Source organism: Cygnus atratus, chromosome 27, assembly GCF_013377495.2.
Source record: "Cygnus atratus isolate AKBS03 ecotype Queensland, Australia chromosome 27, CAtr_DNAZoo_HiC_assembly, whole genome shotgun sequence".
NCBI lineage: Eukaryota > Metazoa > Chordata > Aves > Anseriformes > Anatidae > Cygnus > Cygnus atratus.
In genome coordinates, this window is record NC_066388.1 from 5,556,209 (window position 1) to 5,581,117 (window position 24,909).

Consider the following 24,909-nt stretch of genomic DNA (forward strand, 5'->3'; position numbering starts at 1 on the left):
TCAAAACTATAAACAAGATTTTGTTCTTTTCCTGCTAACAGCTTTGAGTGCTTTCAGCATGTTACTGCTCTTCCCATTGAGAAAATGTAAAAAGATTGTACTTTCTAACGTACAGGACACTGAGCTGGGATACAGGAGACGTGCACATCTTCCCTGTCTCTGGAATGACAGCAACCATGTTGCTTTGCTTTGTAAAGAACCTAATGTTTAGCAGCAATAAGTGTCATTTGAGTTATTATGTGAGTCACTCTGAAGGGAAGCTTGGCTATGTGGCTGTCTGATGGTGTTCTACTGTGCCCAGGTAGCAGAGCAGATGTTCCTGCACTCCTACACAGAAGCAGTAATGTCGTCAGCTTTCCAGCCTGCCTGGGAGGTGACATTACCAGGTTGTGTGGCGGCCTTAGGTCCTCTGCTGCAGTTAATGGTTGGGAAGGCTCTGACATGGTCTGCTGCACTGTATGGGACTGACAGACTTGCTGTAGTCCTGGGAGCAACTAGCAGACTAGGGAGCATCAACTCTGTTTGCTGGAGTAGTGAGTACAGAGCCAGAACGAACAGTCTTCCTACTTTCCAGTGAAGTCGGTAGGACTAAATAATTTTACTGAACCCAGCCTTGAAAGCCTGCTGAATCCAAGAACTTGTTGCAGTTATTTAGCAGAAGTCCATTCCACTTAGACACACCATGAAGTCAGCACATTTATACACGTGCTTAAAGATTTCCCCCATTCTCACATCCTACCACATTTCAACAGTAACTTCTGAGTGAAAGAATAGATATATATATATGTGCATGCGCACATCCTTGAATGAGAAAATGCCTCTAATGTTTCTTGTTTCCGATTTCTTGATATCTTTATATTTTACAGTATCATCCAGAGATTGTTTTCCATTGTTCTTCAACTGCCAGCAATACTTACAGTATTTTCTTGGCCTTGTTGGACTCTTTGGTAGGGTAAAGGAGGCTTCAAGGCACAGCTGCCTTGCTTTCTCAACCAGTTTATTTGTTTCAAAGTCTACATGGCAGAGTTTTCACATGTGAAACGTGTAGCACATCAAAATGTCATTTAAAGAGGCTGCTCTTTTTCTTGTATACTGTTTCTTGATACAATAGCAAGGCACTTCAGAACAATGGCTCCAAGTATTATCTTTGTCTTCAACAGCTGTCGAGAAGCGCGTTGCTAATGTTTTACATTTAGCTTACATTTGGCAGAAGCTGTAACAGGTACCTTAGCTGTATGGCTTTTCTCAGTTTTTCGGGTGTAATGGAATTTTAGGCTATTGATCCCACAGTAGGCACAAGCACCAGTTTTATCTCAGTGTGAGTAGTCAAGGTAAATCTTAATGGAAAAGTAGTACTAATTTCAGATAACTCTGTATGTTTAGGGGCTAGCCATACTTCATCTCTGTAGATATTTCACAGGAACTTCTGTAATTTAGTGTTAAAATTCTCCTTTGTTTTTAAAATGAAAGTTGTTTCCTTGACCTGAATTCACAAGCTTTACTTGATAAGTGTGTCAAACACAACTCAGTGAATTATTCCATAGTTCACTGTTTCCAAGAGCATTTGTATCGTTCTTCTGAATTTTCATTAAAAAAAATAATAATGGAATGAAAACAGACATTTCAAAAGTCTTCACCAGCCCTTTTTAACAACCAGTTTTAAGACAGAGAGAATGGCTTAAAAATGTCAATGGAACTTTTGCAGACTGTTCTAGCAGGCACACTTTCCTTCTTGTTTATTATTTGGCTTGGATAAATGGCACATTCCATCTAAGGAAAGTTCTAGCTGTATGAAACTGTAGATACTACACAGAATGATAGCTAAATTATAGCAGAAACTGACAACATAAAAATAAAACAAAAGCAGAGTTCAGGTCATTTTGGTGCTTTTAGTGAGCTTTATTATGTACATATGTGTTGTCCTAGTCTGACTTGCTGGGGTTTCCTCAAAGTTCACAGCAGTGACAGTGCAGTTAGAGCAAAAGAAGATAGGATTTGTAGCTCGTGATTAAGGTTCTCAGTTAGTTGCTTTAGTAGCTGCGGCTGAGCCCAGAAAATCAGTTCATATCTGTCTGGAATATTTTGATCTTTGTTCAAAAACAAGAAAAGGAATTAAAACCAACCCCATTTTTTTGGAGTGAGGGTCTGTTTTTGATATTGGAAAATGGCTCATTCTTGCAGACTTGCCAGGCAATACTGGCATTAGTGAGAGGCATTACCTGAGTGAGAAATGTAAGATTTGGCAAATCGAACCCTTCCAAGTTCTCTGGACTGTTTCACTGCTGAGAGACACAGAATACCAGCTGGCCACATCAGCTGCCTTGCAGAGATCCAGATGTAATGTAAATGGTTCTTTGCAGAATGTCTCAAAAAAAAAAAAAAAAAGGAAGAAAAAATTAAAAACAGATTCTGTTAAAAGCCAGTTAAAAGGCTACCTTCACTTGCCTTGCATTTTTGCAAATTGCTTTTAGAGTATTTAAAATGACAAAATTTGTGTCAATATAGGGGCACAGGGGGCAGGCAACAATTAGACATCAAAAGCCTTCTTTCTTTCCTGTATGATTTCATGGCAACCTGTCAAGATCACATTTTTTAAAGTGCTTAGTATCAGCAGGTTCCACTTTGCAGGTGATGGATGTTGCTTTATGCTGTCTGTCTAAAGGAACAACACCAAGTATACAGCCCTGTTTCCTCAAATGAGCTTTTATTTTGTATCAGGGTCCAGTTTCCATTTTCAGAGATGCCTTGGGTGAATTCTTCTCTTGTGTGGACTACATCTTTTTTATTTCCAAGTGTCAAAGATCAGGTTATGTTGATCCAAATTCTCCAGAAATTTCTTCTGCACCAGAAGAAGATTTGGAAAATGCTCTTACCCTTGATTGTTTTTCCATTATTCTTACCAGTTTGGTATGATGGGAGATCATCTGGCCATTGAATTACAGTGACTTAAGCAGGCACCCAATTTTCCTATCCTACAGGTCAGTCTGCTCTTGAATGTGTACTCAGTACGGCCTGGTGATCTTGACATTTGGGTGGAGTTTTTTTAATGTCTGGCTCTTACATCAAGAACATCTCAAACAGGATTAAGTCAGGACTGCCTGTTTGCTTATCTCAGAATAGGATGATATCGGGGAGACGTGGTAAAGGGAAGCTGGCATGCCTCAGAAAACCAAGAACATCTGTTTTGGGTTAAATCTAAGCAACAGGAAATAATGAACTTTTGGTTTTGATTGCTTTATTGAGGTGGCTTGTGCAGCATTTTTGATTGTTAATTGATATCAGAGAATTGTAAATGCCTTTTTTAAATGGGGGAAGTATCCCTTAGAATAGAAAGGATCTTCCAGAGGTAATGACTTCTGTTGTGGAAAAACCCTGAATATTGTGACAGTGTACGTGTCCAAATCTGCTCCAAATCGGAACACCACTGCTGACCATCCACTAGCCAGATGTAGTCCCATTCACTACAGCCCTTTGGGCTCTGCCCTTCACTACCCAGTGTAGTATGGACCTGTTCAGCTCACACTTGGACAATTTCTCCAGAAGGATGCCATGAGGAATGGTACTGAAGGCCTTACTAAAATCCAGAAAGATACATCCAGCACCTTCCTGTCATCCACCAAGCAGCTGACCTTATCATAGGAGGAGATCAATTACTAAGGCAGGACTTTCCCTTGGGGAACCAATGTTGACTGTGTCTGATAACAGCTTTATTCTTTAAGTGCCTTTCAATGTCCCCAGGAAAATCTTCTCAATAGCTTTTCCTGGGAGTGAGGTTAGACTAACAGGTCTGTAGTTCCCTGGGTCTTCTCTCATGCTCTTTTTGTAGGTGGGTATAACGTTGGCCAGCTTCCAGTCAGCAGGGACCTCCCCAGACTCCCATGACCTTCAGTAAATTGCTGAGAGGTCCAGCTATAACGTCTGCTGACTCCTTCAGCACTCTGGGGTGAATCCCATCAGGTCCCCTGGACTTAGGAACATTCGTCTGATACAGCTGGTTCCTTACAAGTTTAGTGGCTACAGATGGAAAGTCACTGCTCCCCGAGTCATGATCTTCCAACTCAGAGGACTGGGCAGCCCAAGCTCTGTCATTAATATTAAAAACTGAGGCAAAAAACACTTCTGCCTGTTCCTCATCCTTACTTGTTAGGTGACCATCTTCATTATCAGTCCAATGTTTTCCTTTGACCTCCTCCTGCTGTTGACATACTTAAAAAAGCCTTTTTTGTTGTCTGACACCACACTGGCCAATGTCAACTCAAGTTGAGCTTTGCTTTTTTTTGTTTTCTCACTACAAATGTGAACTGCAGCTTTCCAAATGGTTTTCTATTTAGAGTAAATTTGAATTCTGACATTACTTTCAAGTTTGTGCAAGAAGGGAAAGTAGTCACAAAGAAAAGAGAATGCTTGAAATTGCAAGAAAACATTGTGTTGTGAGCTCCGATGCTTTAAATTTTTTTTTTTCATTTTCACAATGCTCTGAGGTATATGGAGACAGATTTTGATCTAAAGTGAATTAAGTTTTTTACATAATTGTGACGCTGGCACCAAGGCACAAGCTACAACTCCAGGAAGTGAACTAGATGTCTCTTCCCCAGTAAGTGAGGGTGGGGAAGGTGCTACATTTAGATGTATGAGGAAGGAAAACTATGTCTGTTTTTTTTCTGAAAAATAAACAAAGTATGGCAATGGCCCTTGGGACGTGTACATGCCTGCAACAGGATGCATAGGCCAGGTACTGCGGAGAGAGAAGTTTTGTGCTAGTGGTGCTCACACATTCTCTGATTCTCTTCCAGTCAGATGGGACCATCCTGGCTATTGCTTTGTTGATCCTCTTCCTCCTGCTGGCGCTGGTTCTCCTCTGGTGGTTCTGGCCTCTTTGCTGCACAGTGGTAAGTCCTCTTCACCCTGCTCTGCCTTCAGCATTGCTGATAGCACCATACTGATAGAACTCACTACAAGAAGGACATCGAGGCCCTGGAACATGTCCAGAGAAGGGCTACGAAGCTGGTGAAGGGCCTGGAACACAAGTCCTGTGAGGAGCGGCTGAGGACACTGGGATTGCTTAGTCTGGAGAAGAGGAGGCTCAGGGCAGACCTTGTTGCTCTCTCCAACTACCTGAAAGGAAGGTGTGGGGAGCTGGGGGTCAGCCTCTTCTCGCAGATAACTAGTGATAGGACTAGAGGGAATGGCCTCAAGTTGTACCAGGAGGGGTTTAGTTCAGAAATGAAGAGACATTTCTTCTCAGAGAGAGCAGTCAGGCACTGGAATGTGTTGCCCAGGGGGGTGGTGGAGTCACTGTCCCTGGGGGTGTTCAAGGAAAGGTCGGACTTGCTACTCCTGGAATCATTAAGGTTAGAAAAGACCTTCAGGGTAATCTGGTCCAACCATCACCCTACTACTAATGTCACTCAATAAACCATGTCCCTAAGCACCAGGTCCAACCTTTCCTTGAATACCCCCAGGGACGGTGATGCCACCACTTCCCTGGGCAACCCGTTCCAATGCCTCAGGGACATGGTTTAGTGCATGACATTGGTGATAGGGGGATGGTTGGACCAGATGATCATGCAGGTCTTTTCCAACCTTAATGATTCTATGTCATTTTTTTGTATGAATAGCTGCAAGAGAGCTATGTCTAGGATGGGGAAGCCAGTTTGCTGACAGTCTACAATGAGTCCTAGACTCTGAAGGTGGAAGAGCCTTTCCTCTCCTTGTGATCTCTGCCACACTTTATCAAGTGTTTGTGTTGCTGTTACTTTCATGCAGTGTTTTCCCTCGTTTGTCTTTAGTTTTGCTTAAAGTAAACTGCGGGGCAGAAATCGTGGGCACAGGAGAAAACAGAAGAGAAGGAAGAGGTCGAGGGAAGCAAGGGGAAATCAGAGACTTGAGATAAGCTTTTTTCTCACACATGATCCTGCTGTTTGATTGCAAGGACCTGTCATACCTCTATACATCTCTGTTGGTCATGCCTTTGGGCTGCCTTTTCCAATGTAGATCAAGGCAAAGAATGACTATTGTGGGACGTATAATCCAGTGAATCTCTGTGCTTGCTTTGGGTCTTGTTTATGAAGCAAATATAGAACAAGAATTAGGGATGTACAAATGTCAGCAGAATTGGAGACTGGTTTTGGTGTCAGGCTGCATATAATGTTTCAGATGCGTCTTTTAAAACTATCCAGACTGGCTCAAGTTTCTGGATCACTACCATTATTCCTGATTTTGAATCACTTATCCAGTTTTGTAAATTTACACCATGTTATACTGAATCCACAATCTGGTGTTTTGAACTGTGGAGCAACAGACGCTGCAGGGTCTCTTCACATTTGAGGAGGAATCTTTGTGTGAGATATATTTCTCTGTCCAGAACAAGGATGGAAATCTTGCAGGAAAAATCTTAGTCTTTTTCTCTTTCTGGATAGATGAGCAAGGGGTAAATGCTTCTTTTCACAGTAGTTAGCACCTCTGTCCTGATTTGCAAACCAGAAGAGAAAAAAAATATTTGTTTAAACTTTTCAGAACACTAAAATATCAGTTCTAAAAATGGTCAAAGGATTAGCAGTGTGATAGGTTGGTGAGAGATATTTGTCTAAACTAGATGGCATGTTCCCAGAGAAGTCAGGACAACTTCTTCATTGGCACATCTGTGTGGAAGTCAATGGAGATGTACCCTGTGCAGATGTTTGCACTGGGATTTGGTGGAGAAATAAGGTGATAGAGATGAGAGGCTGTAAGTGATGCTGCCATTTAAAGGTTCTTTCACAGGAGAGCAATGAAGCTGATAGGAAGAAGGCATGAATAAAAGCAGAGTGGTGTGGAGTAGAGGGAGTACAGAACTAAGCATTGAGAGGATAGTGCAGGACTGCTACAAGGGAACAACATGAAGATAACAGTCATTTAACAGTGTTGCTGTAAGTGTAAGAAATACAGTCCAGATAGGGAAGGCAAGTGCAACAGAGGTGAGGGAGTCTCTTATTCACATGAAACTTCATAAGCTTTTCCAGATATTTTCCAGATTTAAATTCTGTACTTAAAAAAGTTGTTGTAGATAAAAGTGTTTCCTCACCCTTTTTCCTCCTTTACCTCCCACATTCCCTCTTAGCAAGGTCTCCAAGTGGGGACTGTCTCAGTGATATTTTCCAAATGTAAGTCAAACACATCCCTTTGCTTGCTGGGAACAGTTTAATTCAAGAGCCTGTAAGTGATCTTTTCATCTCTCCAAGATGGCAATCCAGTATGCTTGGCAGTAGACCAGCAGCTAAGATACCTCACTGTGAATTGCTTACCCATAGAATCTGTAAAATTAAAGACAAATCCACAGAGGATTGCCCAGCCTACTTGGTTTAGGGTGGGGAGAAAGAGAGCAGAGCAACACTGCTTATTTACTAGTTTGGTAATGGCACATCAAGGAATGTAGCATTGTCAGAAACACGGAGTGAATTAAGGCCAGAAGAACTGCTTGCACAACAGACAAGAGAGGCAGGCAAGCAATACCCTCTAATAATCAAACCACAGACCCAGAGACACTGCTGTGGATTCAAGCCCAGGGACATCTCAGAGATAATTGCGGGGGGGGGGGACAAAAACCTTTTTCCTTAAAAAGAATAAATTTGAGTGACGAGCACATTTCTAAACCCTGAAATTCCTCTTGGCATGCTTTTTAATTAAATAGGAATCATTATTGTCCAGCAGTTCTTCAGGAAAATCACCACGCCAGCTTCATCCCTGGAGTAAATGCACTGAAATCAACATACTCACTCTGGAGATTTATCTGGAACCCAGTATATCCTTGGCATGCACCCATAAAGAAATGCTGTTTCCAAATGTATCCAAGTTTATTGGTCTCAGAAGTATTCTGGGATGAAGTCTGGAATTTACCACTCAGTTTACAGTATATGCAATTGTTGCTTAGTGGATCAGAACAATAATTAGACCTTTGCTGTGCCTGATACCCAGCATAGGCAAAATTTCTCTTGACATCCATGGAGAGATGTGAAAGCATGAAGGCCAGGTGCTAACCTTTGAAGAGGTTTCAAGGAAATTTATTCAACTACAGGAAACAAAGAAAGATATTCTGCTAAGCTTACATCTCCAGCACTGTACACAGCAGAAGATGGCAAATGCAAAGATATTGATGGCACTTTTCCTGAGAAGAGTGCATCTGCAAAACAGCAGATGCCAGATCCTGGTCTTGTTTATGTTTTGGGGCATTTGATTTTCAGTAGCTGTTGTTCTCCCCTTCCTCCCTTTTTCTTAACACTCCGGAGAATTCAGAGTGCTCATAGCAGAAGTGTATGTGCAATAGGCTACTTTGGTGCCCATGGGTGAAATTCAGTTCCAGCCAGGAGACCAACACAAGGCTTAGTTTTAATATAGATGTAAACCAAATAACTATTAACATTTGTAAGACAAATAGATAGCAAGCCTCCAAAATAGTCTTAAGGAGGCTTTTGCAGCCACATTATTAGATCGGTTTGGAAATTGAATTGGTTAAATGTTTTGGATGTGTAGTGAAGACATAATTAATACAATAGTTGGAAGGCCTGTCCATGCTGGGACAGCTTCCCTCTGCCAATATGCAGCACCATGCAGCTCAGGCACCTCCCATGGATGCTGGAATCAGCAGGATAGGTGAGTGGTATTGGCTGTGCTTTGCACCTGAGCAGGATCTGCAGGACAAATGACTCCCTAGCACAGCTGAATCGGGGCTGCAGTCAGCCTGCCCTAAGCCTGGGGCAGTCCAGGGAACTAAACACAGAGGATAGGAGTGGAAATATCTCCCTGGTGCAGCTGAGGCTCTGATTCAAAGCATTTCCCCACATGCTTGTACATCACATCTCCTTACAGTTTTATGAGGTAAACATGAGCCTTTGTCTCCCTTATGCATCCTTACAGTGTGGCCTCAGGGGAAACATGAGAAGCTGATCTGTAGCAACAGCCCACTCAGAATATATCCACCATCTTACTCATTTTTGTACTGCAGCTTCTCTAAATGTAGGGGTGTGGCTGGCATATAAACGAGGTGTCGGTATTTAAGCATCTAACGCTAGCCTTAGCTTTAAAGCTGCTTTCTGGAAGGAAGCATGGAAGAACTCAGCAATTTGTTTGGCTCTCAGTCTGTAGTGCAGCTGACCAAAAGTTTTGGAAACAGAAAGCTGGATGGAGAAAATACAGAAAATATATATTAAAAACACATGAAAATTATGGCTAAACTGGAGGAAGGGGAGGGAAGGGGAATGTATAGATGCTACAGTAACCCTGGAGAGTCATAAAATTCCATGGTGAACACTGGCTTGGTGGAGATTGTAAGGGTCCATGTATTCTGATTACCACACGCTCCCATGTACGTACAAAGCACTGTTTTTCTGTAGTTAAGATGATTTTGGGAGAAGGGAATGCAGGATCATGAATTGAAACATTAGTGAGACAAACCAAGAGAGAAAGACACAAATATGGAGGGAAGAATTGCTTGTAGACTCCACAGTCCCTGCCTTCAGTTCAGACCTGAACTATTGAGTCAAGCACTCAAGCCAAGCACTTGCCTAGCATAGCATGGTAGAGTTTCACCAGAGTTATTGGAGCTTAACCTGGTGTGCAGCATCCAAGCTCTGAGTCCATGCTTGTTGCTGAAAATGAGTGTCTTCATTTATGGTGCGGTCAATATAAAACAATTGGCAGTAGCACTGTTATCGTAGCAGAAAAAACAGAATCTGACTTCGCAATTGCTGTGCACAAAAGCACAGCAGGAGGATAAAGACGGTGTTCTCAATAAATGTCCAGAGACCCACGAAAGTTCACTGCCCACTCGGCTGCCTGTCAGTCAGATCAGGATGGGTTAGACATGGATATAATGCTCTGTAACTGGCTGTCTTTAAACATGCTAGCATGTATCCTGAAAATAGCATAGCAGGGTAATTTTGCCTGGGCTAATACCATCAGTTCCACAGCTGGGTCAGGCAACTCAGGTAGAGGGGGGCCAACAGAACAGTATGTTTGCCAGGCACTGAATTAGGCTCCTTTGTTGTGCTGCTATGATGTGTCATTACCAAAGATGTTAAAGCCAAATTCTCTGAAGTGTCCATCAATTCTGGGGTGTCCAAACTGCAAGATCTTCCAGGAGTTGACTTTTTGGAAATTTTTAAGCATCACCTTCTGAAAGCTATTTGCCTTTAGATGATATGCATAGATTTCAGATTCCCAAACCATTTCCTCGCTAATGTATTTCTTTAAGGCCAGAACCGAAAGCCAATTATATTAATCTTATATTAATCTTGACTGGCTTCAGCACGTTTTATTCCAGACCATGACAGATACTCAACGTAAAGGATACACTGTTGTTCTTTGCCCCAGTCCTGAATGGAAAGCAACTAACACAGTAAAAACTTGTTTCTTCCTTTGTTTTTTCCCTGGACTCCTTGCACTTCTTCCAAAGAAAATTGGCTAAACCCAGCTAAGGAAAAAATAGGTCTTTAGGACCACATCCTACTCAACCAGAAAATTCCCTAGCAATCAATGAGTGAGAACAAGGGCTTCTGAATATAGCTGAAAGTAGCTATGATGTTTTTCTTTTCTTTATTTCAGAAAATGAAATTTATTTAGCTAGTCTTCCAAAGAAAGTGGGTCAGACACTTGGAGCAAAACCTACTGATTCTGGCCTTGTTTTTCTGTGCAAGTGAAATGGCCTAGGAAAAGGAATGATCTTTGCAGATGCTACATTTTCTCATGCATTCCCTGGGGAATTGCATGTCAACCCCATTCAGCTGCAAACTGTATCAGAGTTATTTAAATAAAGGTTGTGTTGTTTTTTTTTTTTCCCCTCCATGATGTCATGTCTCCCATGCATGGGAGTGCATGGATGATTTTGACATGTGCTAATATCTGTTTTGAATGTAGTTTGTGCATGTCACTTGAAGTCTTAGGTGTGAAACAGTCTTGTCTCTCCTAATTTTAATGAGGTAAAATTGAGATTGATGGATCTGCTTCCAGGCTGATGAGAGAATAACTTAAAAGCATGTTAGCTTTCCAACTGGACTTCATCTACCCAATGGAAGAAGAATGTATTGTATTGCAGATGAAGAAATACAGACAGGCTTCCTGCTTGTATTAGAAATCTTGAACTGTAGACAACATCTCCAAGGATGGTTACTTAGAACACATGGCAGATATGAAACAAATGAAAAGGAAATGTTCCTTTATCCAATTTATAACTAAGCTGTGAAACTGTCATAGGACCTAGAGGAGGTCAAAACTATACGTATGTGGGAAAAAAAAAAAAAAAGATGGGTCAGATAGGTCATAGTTAATGCTATTTAAAACAAAACAAAACAACCCCCCCCGCCACTTTTTATGATAGCTAAAATGCATATTCCAGGAAGAACGAATACCTATTTTCAAGAAGAATGAATGCAAATAAGAACAAAATCTGCTCAGTTAACTGCATTCTGCCTTCCAAGTTTTAGTCCTAATTAAAGGCAAAACCCTTTATTTGTTATTTTGCATTATTTTCTCATGTAGCTCTCATTTTAAATGATGTTCTGTTTCATCTTAAAGCAGATACACTTCACTGAAAAGGAACACATTGCCCCTATTTATCAGATAATACTCTAGGGAGAGTTACTGAGTTTGTGTTTGCTGGACACTGCAAACTGGTGGAGTGTTCTACTCTCTGAAGATGGAAAACATCCTGGACACATTCCTGGAATTCGCAAAATTTGGATTCAACATGTGCGTCTTTGCTAATGCCTGAATGGCTACAGAAATTTCAGGGCAGCAGCAAACCCATCCTCTCTAATGCTTTAAACTTCCAGGAGGGTGGCTAATAGGATTTTTCTGCTTTTACACTGGGTTATTCATTGGGAGCAGCTGCTTCTCTGTGCATTTGTGATGTCGAGGTGTGTGTGGTGTGCCAGCTAATAGAGACCCGTGTCAGTCACATGCATGTTGAGATCTGTGATAGAAAGGCAAAGAATCACTCTAATGTCCTGAATTTTCACAGTTAAGTATGTAGAAGTGCTGACAGCTACTCTTGAAGTTCCTTCCTCTGCTAAGAAAAACTAATGGCCACCTGTCTGTCCCACAGACCTTGACTACTTACAAACATAAGACCATATTGTAAGGTTCTTATAACATGGCAAAGATGTAGAAACCCTTAGGTATTCCTCACCTAGCAAGCAAATATGGTTGCTGAACCATATTTTCCTTCTTTCAAACGCAGGGACAGGAGATACAGTCACAGCAGCAATCTCAGAAATGGCTTGGGGTTATCAAAACAATTGCAGCACACATGAACAAACACTTCAGCTTTGCCAAGCTAAACTAGCCTAAGCATTTTGCTTGGCCAAGCATGCTCCCAGCTGATTGCATTCAGCAGGTCCATGTGTGTCATCTGGTGCGGCAGAGAGAAGGCAAGAGGTGCAGCCCGGAACAAAACGTGGCAGACTCAAGGCTTGTAAGCCAGTATGGGCTGTGCCCGCTTTGGGTTCCCTGTAACAGCATTTTCTTCCTTGTACTTGAGTAATCAGTTCTATTGTACAAAATGAGCAGGTGTAAGGCACTGCCTTTTTGCTCTGGGATCTTGTTATTCCCATTTGACATTTGATTTGCTCATGTGTGTGGTGGTACAAAGCTCCCATTTGCCTCACTGCCTCCATTACCCCAGAATGAGGGGCTTGTGTACATACAGCTGTAACAGTAAAAATCCAAAAGGGAGAAAGAAAAGATTTGTGCTGTTTATACACCAAAAGCCCTTCCAGATCTGGGTAGTAAGACAGAAAATATATTTTATATAAGGCAAAATTCTAAAGTTCATACAAGCTCAAAGGCTGCTCTGGCTAAAGGCAGAGACTAAATTCTCCCCATCTCTGGATTTGTCCAAACTAACCAATCTATGTGACCAATTTACGCGGTGTTCAGTTGCTCTTAAAAGTGCCCAGCACTTAGTAATGCAAAGAATCACTCTTTTTTTTTCTCTTGGTCAGTAGTATAAAAAAAAAAAAAAAGATGTGTTAATAGAAATCAGAGTTAATTTGTTTGAGTGAGGATGTTGTGAGAAAGAATGCAAATATATGAAAAACACAGCTCTCTCTTCATTTCCAAGTCTGTAATCTCCAGATTTTCCAGTGATATTGTCTGAGAAGTTGTGTTTAAATGCTTAGCTTGACCAAATATGTTGGATGGATTATACTGATGTTTCATGCTAATGCAAATCAGAGAAATTCCATTGAAACCCATGATGTTCCACCAGAATAACATTAGAGAAGGTAATAAAGCAAGTTGTAGTAGCTATATTTTGGATCAGAGATCTGAAATTTCTCAGCATCCAATGCATTTGGATTAAGGGTTTTGGTTCAAAGGGAGGTCTGCTAAAGAGTGTCATTCTTCACAGCAAGCAGTAACCCAAATGTATCTGAAAATGTGTCTAGAAAAGCCTTCTGTGTATTTTGGTGCTTTGTATGTGCTGTGTCAGTAATTGTGTTGTGAGATGTACAAGAAACTATGTTGTATCCATCTTCTTAAAACAAGGAACACTTTGAATAAACCATGCTGGTACCCATGATTTCTTTTCCACAGAGCAGTACTGTTTGATGCAGATCATTTTTCAGCTACTTTTCCTCTTTTGCTTTCCATCAGGGAAATAGCTGGAATCCCTCAGAGCTGAAAGCACAAGCTAGGAATTTCAAGGTAGGCAGAGAGAAGGGTGCTCTATCAGACACTCAAGAGCTCTGCCAGTCAGCCCGAGCTCCTCTGGGACATCATCTTTCTCCCTAATGTGCTCAGTGGCTTTACAGTCACAGCCTGACCCATGGTTCTGCTGCACCAGAGTGAGCGATCATTATGAGCAGGACAGTGGGTGTACCTAACCCACTCCTCAAATGTCATTCTATGCTTCTACATGTGCTTTGTGCTTCTGTGCACATAAACAAAGATTCAGTGTTGATACTCAAGCACACAGTGTCTTCAGCAGAGCTGCCCTGAGAGCACTGTAGGCCACCAAAAATGCCCGGCTGCCCGGGAATGGGATATGTGGACTGAGATATGTAAAAAGGACTGATCCAGCCCCAATCTCCTCCCTAGCCAAAGGCACATGCTCTTCATTAATGGACATATTGCATGACTTGGGATTTGCTGAAGAAAATAAAAACATTGAGCTCATCAGAAAAGGAAAAACATGAGTGAGAAGAATTTTTGTAAATGTTTATATCTTCAGGGCCTTTAATGTAATTGTCATTTTCCCTTTCTGTGTTTAAACAGCCAAGCTGTTATTGTTTGGGACTGTAATTTATTTTCAAAGGGTAATTTTTGAGTCTCTACATCTGCACCCCATTCCTAGGCAACACCTACACCTACTATCCAGTCCTGAGAGGAGCTCAGGACACTCAGCTCAATCTCCACAGGTGCTCAGCACCCCAGAATCTGACTCATTGTCTGGTGTGTAAAGAAAGCTGTTTCATCCAAATGGATTTAAAACTATTGGAGAAAATTTCATCCCTGGGGCAGCTGAATCGACAAGATTGGCTGGATTCAATCTGTTGATTGCAATGGCAGTGCATTGGGGTGCGTCTCGTTTAAGGGAGAGATATTTGACATGCCTGTATGCAACTGCTTTCCCTTTGGAAGGCTCTCTGTTGCCCTTGGAGTGGAGGGTTGTGATAATAGCCAACTGCCTGCTGAGCCCTAGATGCAAACTTTTTGCATGAAATAATAACCTCACGCCCACATAAACTTCAGCTGTTTCTATGGAGAATATCCTGGACCAGTCTAAAACCTCACCCTTATTGCTTTATTAGTTAGAAGTCCTGGGAGAGCCTGAAGTGTGTGTGTGTGTGTCTGTGTCTGTGTATAAATATATATATATATATGCATATTTTAAAGAAAAGCATATGAGAGTGGAAAATATAACACTAACAATGTGAAAAGCGTTTTCTGTGAGAGCTTGGGGTGGCACAGAACTCTGGAATGAAGTATTGGTCTGGGAGACAGAAGCTGGAGGTTTATTACTCTTCTGCAATGTCTCCAGGGTGTTTCACTTCACCATGGTTTCTCATTCCAGTCTTTGTCTGTTCAGAAGGTAAATTATTTGAGGCAGGACCTGTATGTGTGTGCAGTGGCCAGTAAAAGATGCTGGTTCTGCATCCACAGTTGTTCAGGTAAACCTGTGATTGTTACCAGTGTTGCCTAGAGCCAGCACTGTGACCCCTACTGGGATTATGAAGCTGGAATATCAAGGATATGTTACTTTGAATATTCTGTCACCTCACATGGAGCAGGGATCACATAATGAGCAACATGAGTCTGGAGATGTAATTGGGAACTGCCTGTATGGGAGGGCTTTGGGATGCCTCCTGCTTCCCCTCTCACTTGCAGTGACTATGACACTGGTAGCACACACAGCCACCCTGTAGTAATGCAACATTGGAACTAAGTTTAGAAATGTTCACAGCAGCATCTTTTTTGTTTGTTTGTTTATTGTTTTTTTTCTTTGTTTGTGTTTGTGACTTTTGTATCGTGCTGAACAACAAAGTATGGATTTACCATTCTGTTTCTCTTTCATCCTTCTAGATCATCAAAGAGCCCCCCCCACCTCCTGCAGAAGACAGTGAGGTAAGTAACACCAACAACCTGATTTCATCAATGTTTAGGACAAGATTTTGTTCAGCTTCCTCACAAGAGGTCATGATTCTGCTGCATGGCAGAGTATGGACCTTGGCAGGAAGTTAAACCTTTGGGAACAGGTAGGGAAGGAGAACAGAGGCAGATGGTTCTTTCACTTGGTCAGAACAGCACTGCAGAGTTAGGCTCTGATTCACAAAAAGGACAACTCTTAAGCATATGTTTAGCTTTGAAGTTAATGGAACCTAAACATGTGCTTAACTACCTCCTTGGAATAGCACAATAATGATTTTGGTGTTTCAGCATACATAACCAGTCTTGGCAGCTGAGCACTAACTCACAATGCTTATCCCTTACACTTTAATTGCTGTGAGCAAAAACAGCCCATAAACTTTGCAATTGTGTCTGAAGAGGATGGACCAGGTTCTGAACAGATGTAAAACGCAGTATAACCATCCTGACACCAGAAGAGTGGCGCCAACAGGGGAAGTTTTAACGGAGGGAAACAGTAAAGTAACATTAAAACTTTCATGTTAATTCTGTTTATTTTTTTCTAGACGAATCCAGCAACAAATGGTTTCAAGTTATGTCACCATTACTTAATCAGTAGACTCCCCGGAAATCTGCCCAGTTTTTCATCTGCCCCTTTCTGTATCCTCCTGTTTTCAGCACACACTCGATCTCTTTTCTTACTTCCACTCTTTTGCACATGGGATTTCATTGAAAAGTCAGTCAGCTGTGTCCAGGGCTTATTGATGTCAATGGAAGTTTTTCCATTGACTTCGCTAGGGTTTGAATCTGTTCCTCTTAACTATGCAAGTAAAAGAAGACTTAGATCCATGCTCAGAGTGATTTTGTTGGCTATTTCCTCTTGCTTTTTGCCTCTGGAGACAAAGTCATTGCCTGCTTCAGCTTGCAAGTGAGAAAGCTTGCTGAAATGATCTCTGCTCCCTGTGAAGTCAGGCCCAATGAGTGTGCTCTGTGCCAAGGCAGAAACCCTTAAAGCTCAGTCCTCTGCAGCACTACCAAGGCAGAGTCCAACCTAGCTTCTGTCTGTATTGAGCACAGCAAAGAAGTTGAGGGCAGCTGGAGCCAAGGCTGATACTAAAACCTGCATCTTGATGGCACTTGTCCCCTTCAAAACAGGCCTCAAGTAAAAATGCACATCTGAGCATTCTGGACCCAATGGAGATTTGCATTTGGGTTCAATACTGAAGGCATTTGCTGCTGAAGGCACCCATCTCTCAGAATAGCATCAACCCATGTATTTATATGCAAGCATCTGGCCTACTTTCAAAAGTAGCCATTTCTGTTTGGGCTGTACATATATGCACCAGCTTTGTTAGCTTTCATCCTCTGAATGAAAAGGAAAATATTAGCCTAAAATTGAACATGTTCTGTTCGGCATCACACATGCCTCCAAGCCAAGGGATTCAATTGCTGAAGTTAATTAAAGTGCATCATTCTGGAATGCTGGTTCACTGGCCAAGGACTGGAAGGGGAAATTAAATCTCTGTGCTAAGGGGAAAGGCGTGCTTCACTTACAAGGAAGCCTTTTCTCAAATCATTAAGTGCTGCAAAAGCAGACCAGTTGCTACACAATAAACCATCTGTGGCACACAAGTTGTATTTGCTTCAGGTTAGTTTTGGTTAAACCAGTGTAAAGATCTCTCTGGAAGTGTAGGATTTTCTCTCATCCCTGATTCTGACAGAGAGGAAGAGTCCACACAGCTTTTTGGATAGAACAATCTTCAGTTCATCAGTCTGTTTGATAGCTTTCCTCTAGCAATGTGTTTGCCAATGGCTTTTTATTTTAAAGTAACCTGATCTCGTACTGAGGAGAATGTGGGCAAATTCTTTTTTGCATAGAAGCAGAAAAATTACATTAATCTTATACCTGTAGGTTACCTGCAGGTTACCTGCTTCCCCATTAATACAAGAGAAGGTCTATACAATATCCTAGCTATTGTTCTTATTGTTTTGGGACCCTGGGATACGGAGATTTGGCTACAACAACCTGCTAGAATTACGGGGACTAGCCTATTGTAGACGTATAATTTCACATGCACTTTCCCCAAAGCTCAGTGCTCAGTTATCCTAAAGCCACCTTGTACAATTAGTAAACAAAGTAAAATACACTTTTACTATTTTAGAAACTGTAAAGCACCAGTGCAGCGCTCAAAAATTAGTAAAGCTTGAATCTGTGACCTGTACTTTGCATTTTTTTCCCTGACAGAAGAGGCTCTTGCTGGTGGAAAAACTATTTCATTGGTCCCATTTACTATTATAGAGTCTGGTCCATGGAACAAGAATGGCAGTAATGTGATGCTTTCAGAGAAGATTGGATACTCCAGATTTCCTACTCTGCTAAAAACAAATGGAAGATGGTGTTGATTTTCTGCATTCATGTTTTTCTTACATGTTGTAGGTTGCCCTCTCCCTTGCAGAAAACCTAGTAACTGCTCATCTCCAGCATGACAGAGTGCAAATCCCTTAAGCAGCAGCATTACAATTACAGTAAAATGACTTTCTTCTCCTAAAAATCTTAGCAAAAATAAGATGAGGAATTCTTGCATCAGCAGCTTTGGGAGCCGAGGCCCATATGTCTTTGCACTGCAAGGATAATGCATTATACTTTAACAATACAGGCAAACAGGGAAACTAGCATTACTGTCAGAAACCCACCAAAGGTTTTATTGAACTCTACTTTAAAGGCCTTTTGAGACATATTGGAGACTTGCTCACTGTTGGTGAAGGAAATCATTATTGGCTAAAAACTTCCAATTAATTCATTCAGAAATTGCAAACGTTGTCAACTTACCACTGTGCTCCTCAGACAACAGAGGATACTGGAGAAGGTTTAGCCCAGATGAAGGACAGATGGTTTTACTTACAGCCAGGAAAGATTGAGTTAATGGCAATCGGAAGAAGCGAATGTCTCAAGGAGTCAGTGAGCACCTTTCTGACCTGTGATTGACTCATTGCTAGCGGATCAAAACCACATTCTTCTACTTCCAGTAGATAGGAAGACTCTTTCTAGCCCTGCTGGAGGAAGACATCTGCTTTTGTTCAGGTGCCCATCACCTTCAGGCTGGGCTTATTGGAACAACTCTTAGTCAACTCAGACCATAAGCCTATCAAGAGGCTGAAGCTGGTTCTCAGTATAGCAACCGATTTTCTACACCAAAAATAAAATAAAATAAAAAGACACCCTGCAGGGATCTGCAGCTTCCAACAATTTCCTGTTCACTACCTGACCCATGCCAGGGGTCTGCTGCTAGTCTGTCCCACAGAAGGATAAACAGGAGCACTCCAGGAGGCACATGCTCTTTTCATTGCTTCCCTGCGCTGTAAACTGAGACCAGGCAATGTTAACATACACTGCTGTATATTCATTTTCTGTTATGGCAGTGCTTTCTCCTACAAAATGGATTCAGGGACACAAAGTGTCCTAAAACCTGGGAAAACCAGGCAGGAGACATACCAGATGACCCAAGCATGCCCTTTCCTCATCACTCAGACTCATTTTTTCCATGTTGCTCTGTTACCCAAGCTTCACAGTCACTCCTAACGTGGCACCAGGGCCAAGCCACCAACCAGCCTGTAATTGGATAATCTTTATGTCTGTTGTCATCTTACCCACATACACTAAAGCTAACATGCACAAGAAAGTCCTGAAGAGAAAAGCACCATTCACCAGCACAGTCATGAGACATTGACAGTAATTATTGCTGTCATGGGAGGCCTGCATGAAAAGGAGAAATTTAACTCACTGCATGGCATCTATTGTTAAGCTAGCAGATGAAAACTTCTGTTCACCTTGAACCAGTTTGATCTGTGGAGACAACTTCTGAACATTCATGAAGCCAAAGAATGTCTAAGAGGAATTCATCTTCTTGGGGAGCCACTTGCACCCTCACTTATTAGTGTTTATTAAACTCTTCCAAATTATTTTGCTCTCTCTTCCTGAAAAGCCTTGCTGGGAAGATAGCAAAATAAGCTTCAGAGAAAAGCTCTGATGCAATTTTTTTTGTAGACACCAAGACAGGAAATGTATTCTGTTATTCCTGAAATAAAGCCAGGTCACAGTGGTATGCCAGCTCTTTTCCTTCCCCTTTACTCTCTTTTTACAATGTGTTTTGGAAATCTGGGAGGAGGAGAAAAGGAATCTTTCAAGATACAATCATTTAAAAGAAAAAGATTTGGAATGTTATTGGGAGCAAATGAGATGTAGGTATTACTCCATGAAGGTGTGGACTTTTATAACCAAATTTAATGCAAAATATCTAGGCAGATCCAGCACAGCACACTCAATTAGTGTGGAGGTGGTGAACAGTTGGGTTTATTCCCCCATCACTGGCAATAGTCCCCTATTGCCAGCACTACATGCAAAAGACTCTGTGGAGCAGCAATCTCTATTGTAAAATCATAGTTCAGACATGAGCATCTCTAGCACTACAGTCCTTACAAAATGCAACCTGGGAATTGGAGATATAAGTCTGGGTACATGAGGTGTTCTGTTCTGTAGAAGGATTTCCTGTGTGACCCTGTGCACGTTATTTCTTTGTGTAGCTCATTGTCTGAGCCATGTAGTGGGAATACCTCAACATTCCTTCTCCTTTATCTTCATCAAAACAGGCATTCTGTCTTCACTGTGCACATGCAGCACTCTGCACTCAGAAGATATAACTTAGGCAGGATCTTTAAGAATCTGTACCATAGATAAACTAAGAATTCCATTCTCACTAAGCCTGACAAGGGCTGGTTTTCTAAGCATTTTTGTCTCAAGGATAAATTTATATGTGTTTTTTGCTGATGCCTAATGAGAGTTGAGCTCTTTCTTCAGCCTGCTCCTTAGCAGAACACCAGTGGAACATCTTCTCTTAGATATTCTTGTGACCTATGAGTGCTTTCTGACAATAGTTTGCAGGCTTGGGCTGGTGAGAGGTGCAAATATGAGAAACACCAATGCCACGTTCTTGCAAAACATGTCAAAGATTATTAAGATAAGGCAGGGTTTATACAGTTGTGATTTAGATGCCTGGCCGAGTATAACGTGACAAGCAAAACCTGCCAAAGTAGGGAGGAAATGTTTCTTGAGAACCAAGTAAATTATCCTCAAAGTGTAACAATGCCTTTGCATTTGAGAGGTGGCCATGCGATTTGGAAATGAATCTGGTATTAAGGGAATGGGTTGCAGTAAGGAACTGTGAGGCTGGAGGACAACGTATTTCACCTCCAGGTTTCCTCAGCTGTAAAGTTAGGTGATAAAATCTCTTAAAGGAATTATTATCCCATGTCTTACAGTGCTTTTTTTGCAGGCAAAGCACTCTATAAATGCTAAATTCTGACAAGATTCAGGCATTGCAGAGACAACTGTGAAAATAATTATAAGGGCGGGGAGAAGGGTAAATTGTCCAAACTTTTAAAAATCTGGCCAAATTTAGTTTGAATTCTTACCCTTAGCGGTTCAGACGTCCCTAGTGGAGCCTGAATTATCCTTGTGTTACCCACAGATGAGGTTGCCTCAGGTCGGGGTCAAAGTATACAGAGCCCGGCATGGACTCTGAGATAAACACATCTTTGTTTTCTGAAATCCAGCAGTTATGAATCTGGATCTTTGACTGTGAAATGTAGCTCTGTCCTGCTTCTTCTTCTTCTTTTTTTTTTTTTTTTTTTTTTTTTTAAAAAAAAAAAGAAACTCTAGCTCCATCTAAAGCAGATTTTGGGGATGGAAAGATGCCAAGTTCTGTACAGTCAATTTCCAGCATCCTTAAATGCACTTAGATTTTCCGGGGCTGTTTTTTGTGCTGCTGCTGGGTCAGAGCTGAAGTTCCTTATGCAGTTCTTCCTCAGGCAAAAACCCTACTGTAGCTAAGTGTAGAAAACTATGGGCAAGACTGAGTCAGGATGTGAGAATTCTGCCCCATTTTATTGGCTCAGTTCTTCTGAATGGGGCAGCTAGGATGCTGGGGATGGGGATGGTATGCCTCTTCCTTCTCATTTTCCTGCTTTTCTGCCACCCTGATGCCCAAGTTTCCAGTTGCTTTAGTAGAGCTACTCACATACATTGTGAACACATTTATCAAGTGAGTAGGACATCACTGGTGTTTTTTGTTTTTATTTTTCTGCTTGTATTGCAAAACCTCCTATGCCCTTCAAAACATGTAAACAGACTCATCCGGAAGAAAGCTTGTGACTCCTTTGTTTTTCAAGTGTTCACTCTTGTCTTTTTGTGCGTGTGGTGCTTCTGTTGTTGTTCTGGCAGAAACACTCCTATCTTAGATTGAAGTGACTTGCAGGGCTTTCAAGGGCTTGTGGGGAAGATTTCCTAAACCTTGGTATTTCCTGTTGTGAGAAGTCCAGTCTGTGCTAAGCTGAAGACAGAGAAAGAGAGAATTGCTGAAGGAAAATATTTAGATGGCTTTGATTCCATTTTTTGAAAAAAAGTCCTCATGGAAAACTTCATGCAGAGATATTAAGTTCTTAGGTTGCAGCGAAGAGCCTCAGCAGCTCTAACCAGAGAGAGACAGAGAGGTTAGCTACAAAGGAGAGGGACCTTATATTTATGACTCAATTGTTCACTCTTCCTTTAGATCAGGACAATTTTTGCAGCTGAATTTATGTTTTGTTTTGTTTTTAAATAAAAATTCTTTTGTTTGACATGAAAAGCATAGTTTGTCTTGGATTTTTTTCTCCCAGTTTTTTAATTTTCCTACTGGGGAGTTCAATTTCAAAGTATTTTTGGCTTTTTCAGTTTTGGAAAGCTCCTAAACTCTGGAGTTTCGCCAAATCCCTGTGAAGAATTAAAGAAAGAAAAAAAAATAAAAAAAGAGGGACCATTTTTCATTTCTCTCCACATTTTTCACAGGAAATACTTCACGTTTTTGATGAACTCTGCTTTTCTGCTTTGCCAATTCACAGCCTGAATTGTAGAAATTAAAGCGAAAGGCACTATGTAGGTCAGAGCGTATGCGCAGTTGTTATAGTGCACCCTTTTTTACATAGAATATACTCACTAGAACTTTAGCTAGATTGATTTTAAAAACACATAGGAAGATTTTCTTGGTTTGTTAATTGGGCCATATCTGAATGCCGTCACGAAGGCCAGAGTCCTAAACACGTCTAAGTTTGTGTTTGGTGATGTCCCTGGGTTTCTGCCTGCTACAGCAGGGGTAGAACACATTCCATTTTGTACAGAATTTAAGTCTCATTTTTCACACAAGGTCTGACTTTCTGCTGGCATAAGGCCATGAAATCACTGAAGCCACATGGATTTCCATGGGTAGCCTTGCCAGCAGAGGCAGAAGTTCATTACAAGAACTAATTCCATTCTTGTAACTTTTCCATTAGTCTTTTCCATCCTATTACACTTGGCCCGCTCGTCTGAAAAAAACAATCATCTCCCTTTTGGACAGTCACACTGGGGTTGTTCCCAAATGTACTCCTAATTCACCCACACTCAGGATCAAATTTGACTTGCTTGCTTTCTTGCCCTCCTTCACTCCCCCTTCTGTCAAATCTGAACTAAAATACAATGATTTATCTGTGTACTAGAGGATTATGTCGGCAAGGGGAGCCATGAGTCAGTGAACACTCCTCACAGCAATGGCTGGCCCCTATCTAACCACAGGCACAGGGAAGAGGATGGCAAAGGGGTAAGTCCCTGCTGCCATCACTCATGGCTAGGATATCAACCAGACTTGCAGCCAAAAGCCCCCAACTCTTGACTATCCTGAATATTATTTTGGCAACGTCCTCAATGATTTTGCAACTTGGAAATAATTTACTTCCCTGAATTTAAAGATGATGAAAATCCCTTTAAATAAAAATATTGCAAAAACACACATTCTTGCTGGAGCTGGATTGTACCTTTCAAGTGGTGGTAGTGTTTATATAACGAAACATTTTCTTTTCATGAGTGTACAGCCTCAGGAAAACAAGCAGCAAGAGAGCAGAACCTTTATTGCACTGGCTCTAGCTGGCTCAAAGGATGACATGACCTGTGACCGTTTATCCCTTACCATCTCAGTTCATGCTTCCTAACAGTATAACCCCTTCCTTCTGTTTTGTAGGAGGAAGATGATGATGGCCTTCCAAAGAAGAAATGGCCAACAGTAGATGCCTCTTATTATGGTGGTCGAGGAGTTGGTGGCATCAAACGAATGGAGGTAAATAGGCACCAGTCTATGTATCAGAAAATCTCAGTTTTGAACGGAGCTGTGATATCCTCAGGCAATTTACCCTGAAAGAAATGTATAGGCACAAACTTCTTTAAGCTCTCTTCTACATCTGTGCCAAAATCTTTTTTATATAGGAATATTTGAGACAAACAGACTTATTAATATTGGGGCCATCTCTTTCTTCTGCTTCAGTAGGATCCAGGTCTTTGCCTGGGATACATGGGCAGTGTTGCCATGCAAATTGCAAGGTAATATTTTTATAGTTTTTCTGAAGCCCTTCCCCACCTTTGCATTTCTGATTCTGTCTTTTCAGGTGCGCTGGGGAGAAAAGGGTTCCACAGAAGAAGGCGCTAAGTTAGAGAAAGCCAAGAATGCCAGAGTCAAGATGCCAGAACAGGAATATGAATTCCCTGAGCCCAGGAACCTTGTGAACAATATGCGCAGACCTTCTTCTCCTCGGAAGTGGTACTCTCCAATCAAGGTAAGTCCAGTCCAGTGTTTTACTGCATAAAGTGTTTCCAGGAGATCTGTGTTAAGTGGTATGTTTTCACATCCATGGGTAAGATGTAGAACTGTCCATAAACCTGTGACCTCAAGGTGCTGGTGGAGAGGCTGTGCATAAGGAAGATAGAAAGATAGCTCCTTTCTGTGCTGTAGAAAGGAGCCTCATGGGCAATGGGTATTTCCCATCAGGTTGATAAGGTTGCAGGGTCACGTTGCTTTCTGAGACCAGAATAAAAATCTGATCACTTTTAGTGGTGTAGCTAGCTGCTGTAAAGTGCTTACAGACCCCACTGTGCTTCCAAAGGCAGGCCCTTCAGTCCAAATTGCATATTCTCTGTGTTGTAGGGAGGAAATAGCATCCTCTTTCCTTACAAAGAGGGGAAAAATCAGAAGAAAATTGCTCTTAAATATCACCAAGGAAAAATGTTCTGACCAGATCAAGGACTGCAGTGCAGCACACGGATGTGTGCCAGCTGGCATGGGTCACAGGGCCAGGCCTACTGCAGGGCAGCATGCTCACCTCACATGGAGGGGATGCCCTGCAAGAAGGTTTTGGCTGAATTAGAGTGCCTCAGAAGTGAAAGTGCAAATTCACGCTGTTATCGGGTCACATGCA

The 24,909-nt window shown here is 41.6% G+C and overlaps 1 protein-coding gene across 9 annotated transcripts in view; it reads left to right on the forward strand.

Annotated features, from left to right (window-relative positions):
* ANTXR1 (ANTXR cell adhesion molecule 1) overlaps positions 1 to 24,909 on the forward strand; it is a 117,226-nt gene that overhangs the window by 60,469 nt on the left and 31,848 nt on the right. For 2 of the 9 annotated variants that reach the window (XM_035568810.2, XM_035568811.2), the window contains 4 exons: positions 4,794 to 4,889; positions 15,556 to 15,597; positions 23,682 to 23,777; positions 24,103 to 24,270. In XM_035568810.2, the coding sequence (XP_035424703.1) occupies positions 4,794 to 4,889; positions 15,556 to 15,597; positions 23,682 to 23,777; positions 24,103 to 24,270 (402 nt within the window). Of the gene's footprint in view, positions 1 to 4,793; positions 4,890 to 7,669; positions 11,528 to 11,547; positions 13,494 to 15,555; positions 15,598 to 17,842; positions 19,472 to 23,681; positions 23,778 to 24,102; positions 24,271 to 24,909 lie in introns of those variants that run through there. The other 7 variants (XM_035568814.2, XM_035568813.2, XM_035568816.1 and 4 more) reach the window with 7 other exon arrangements.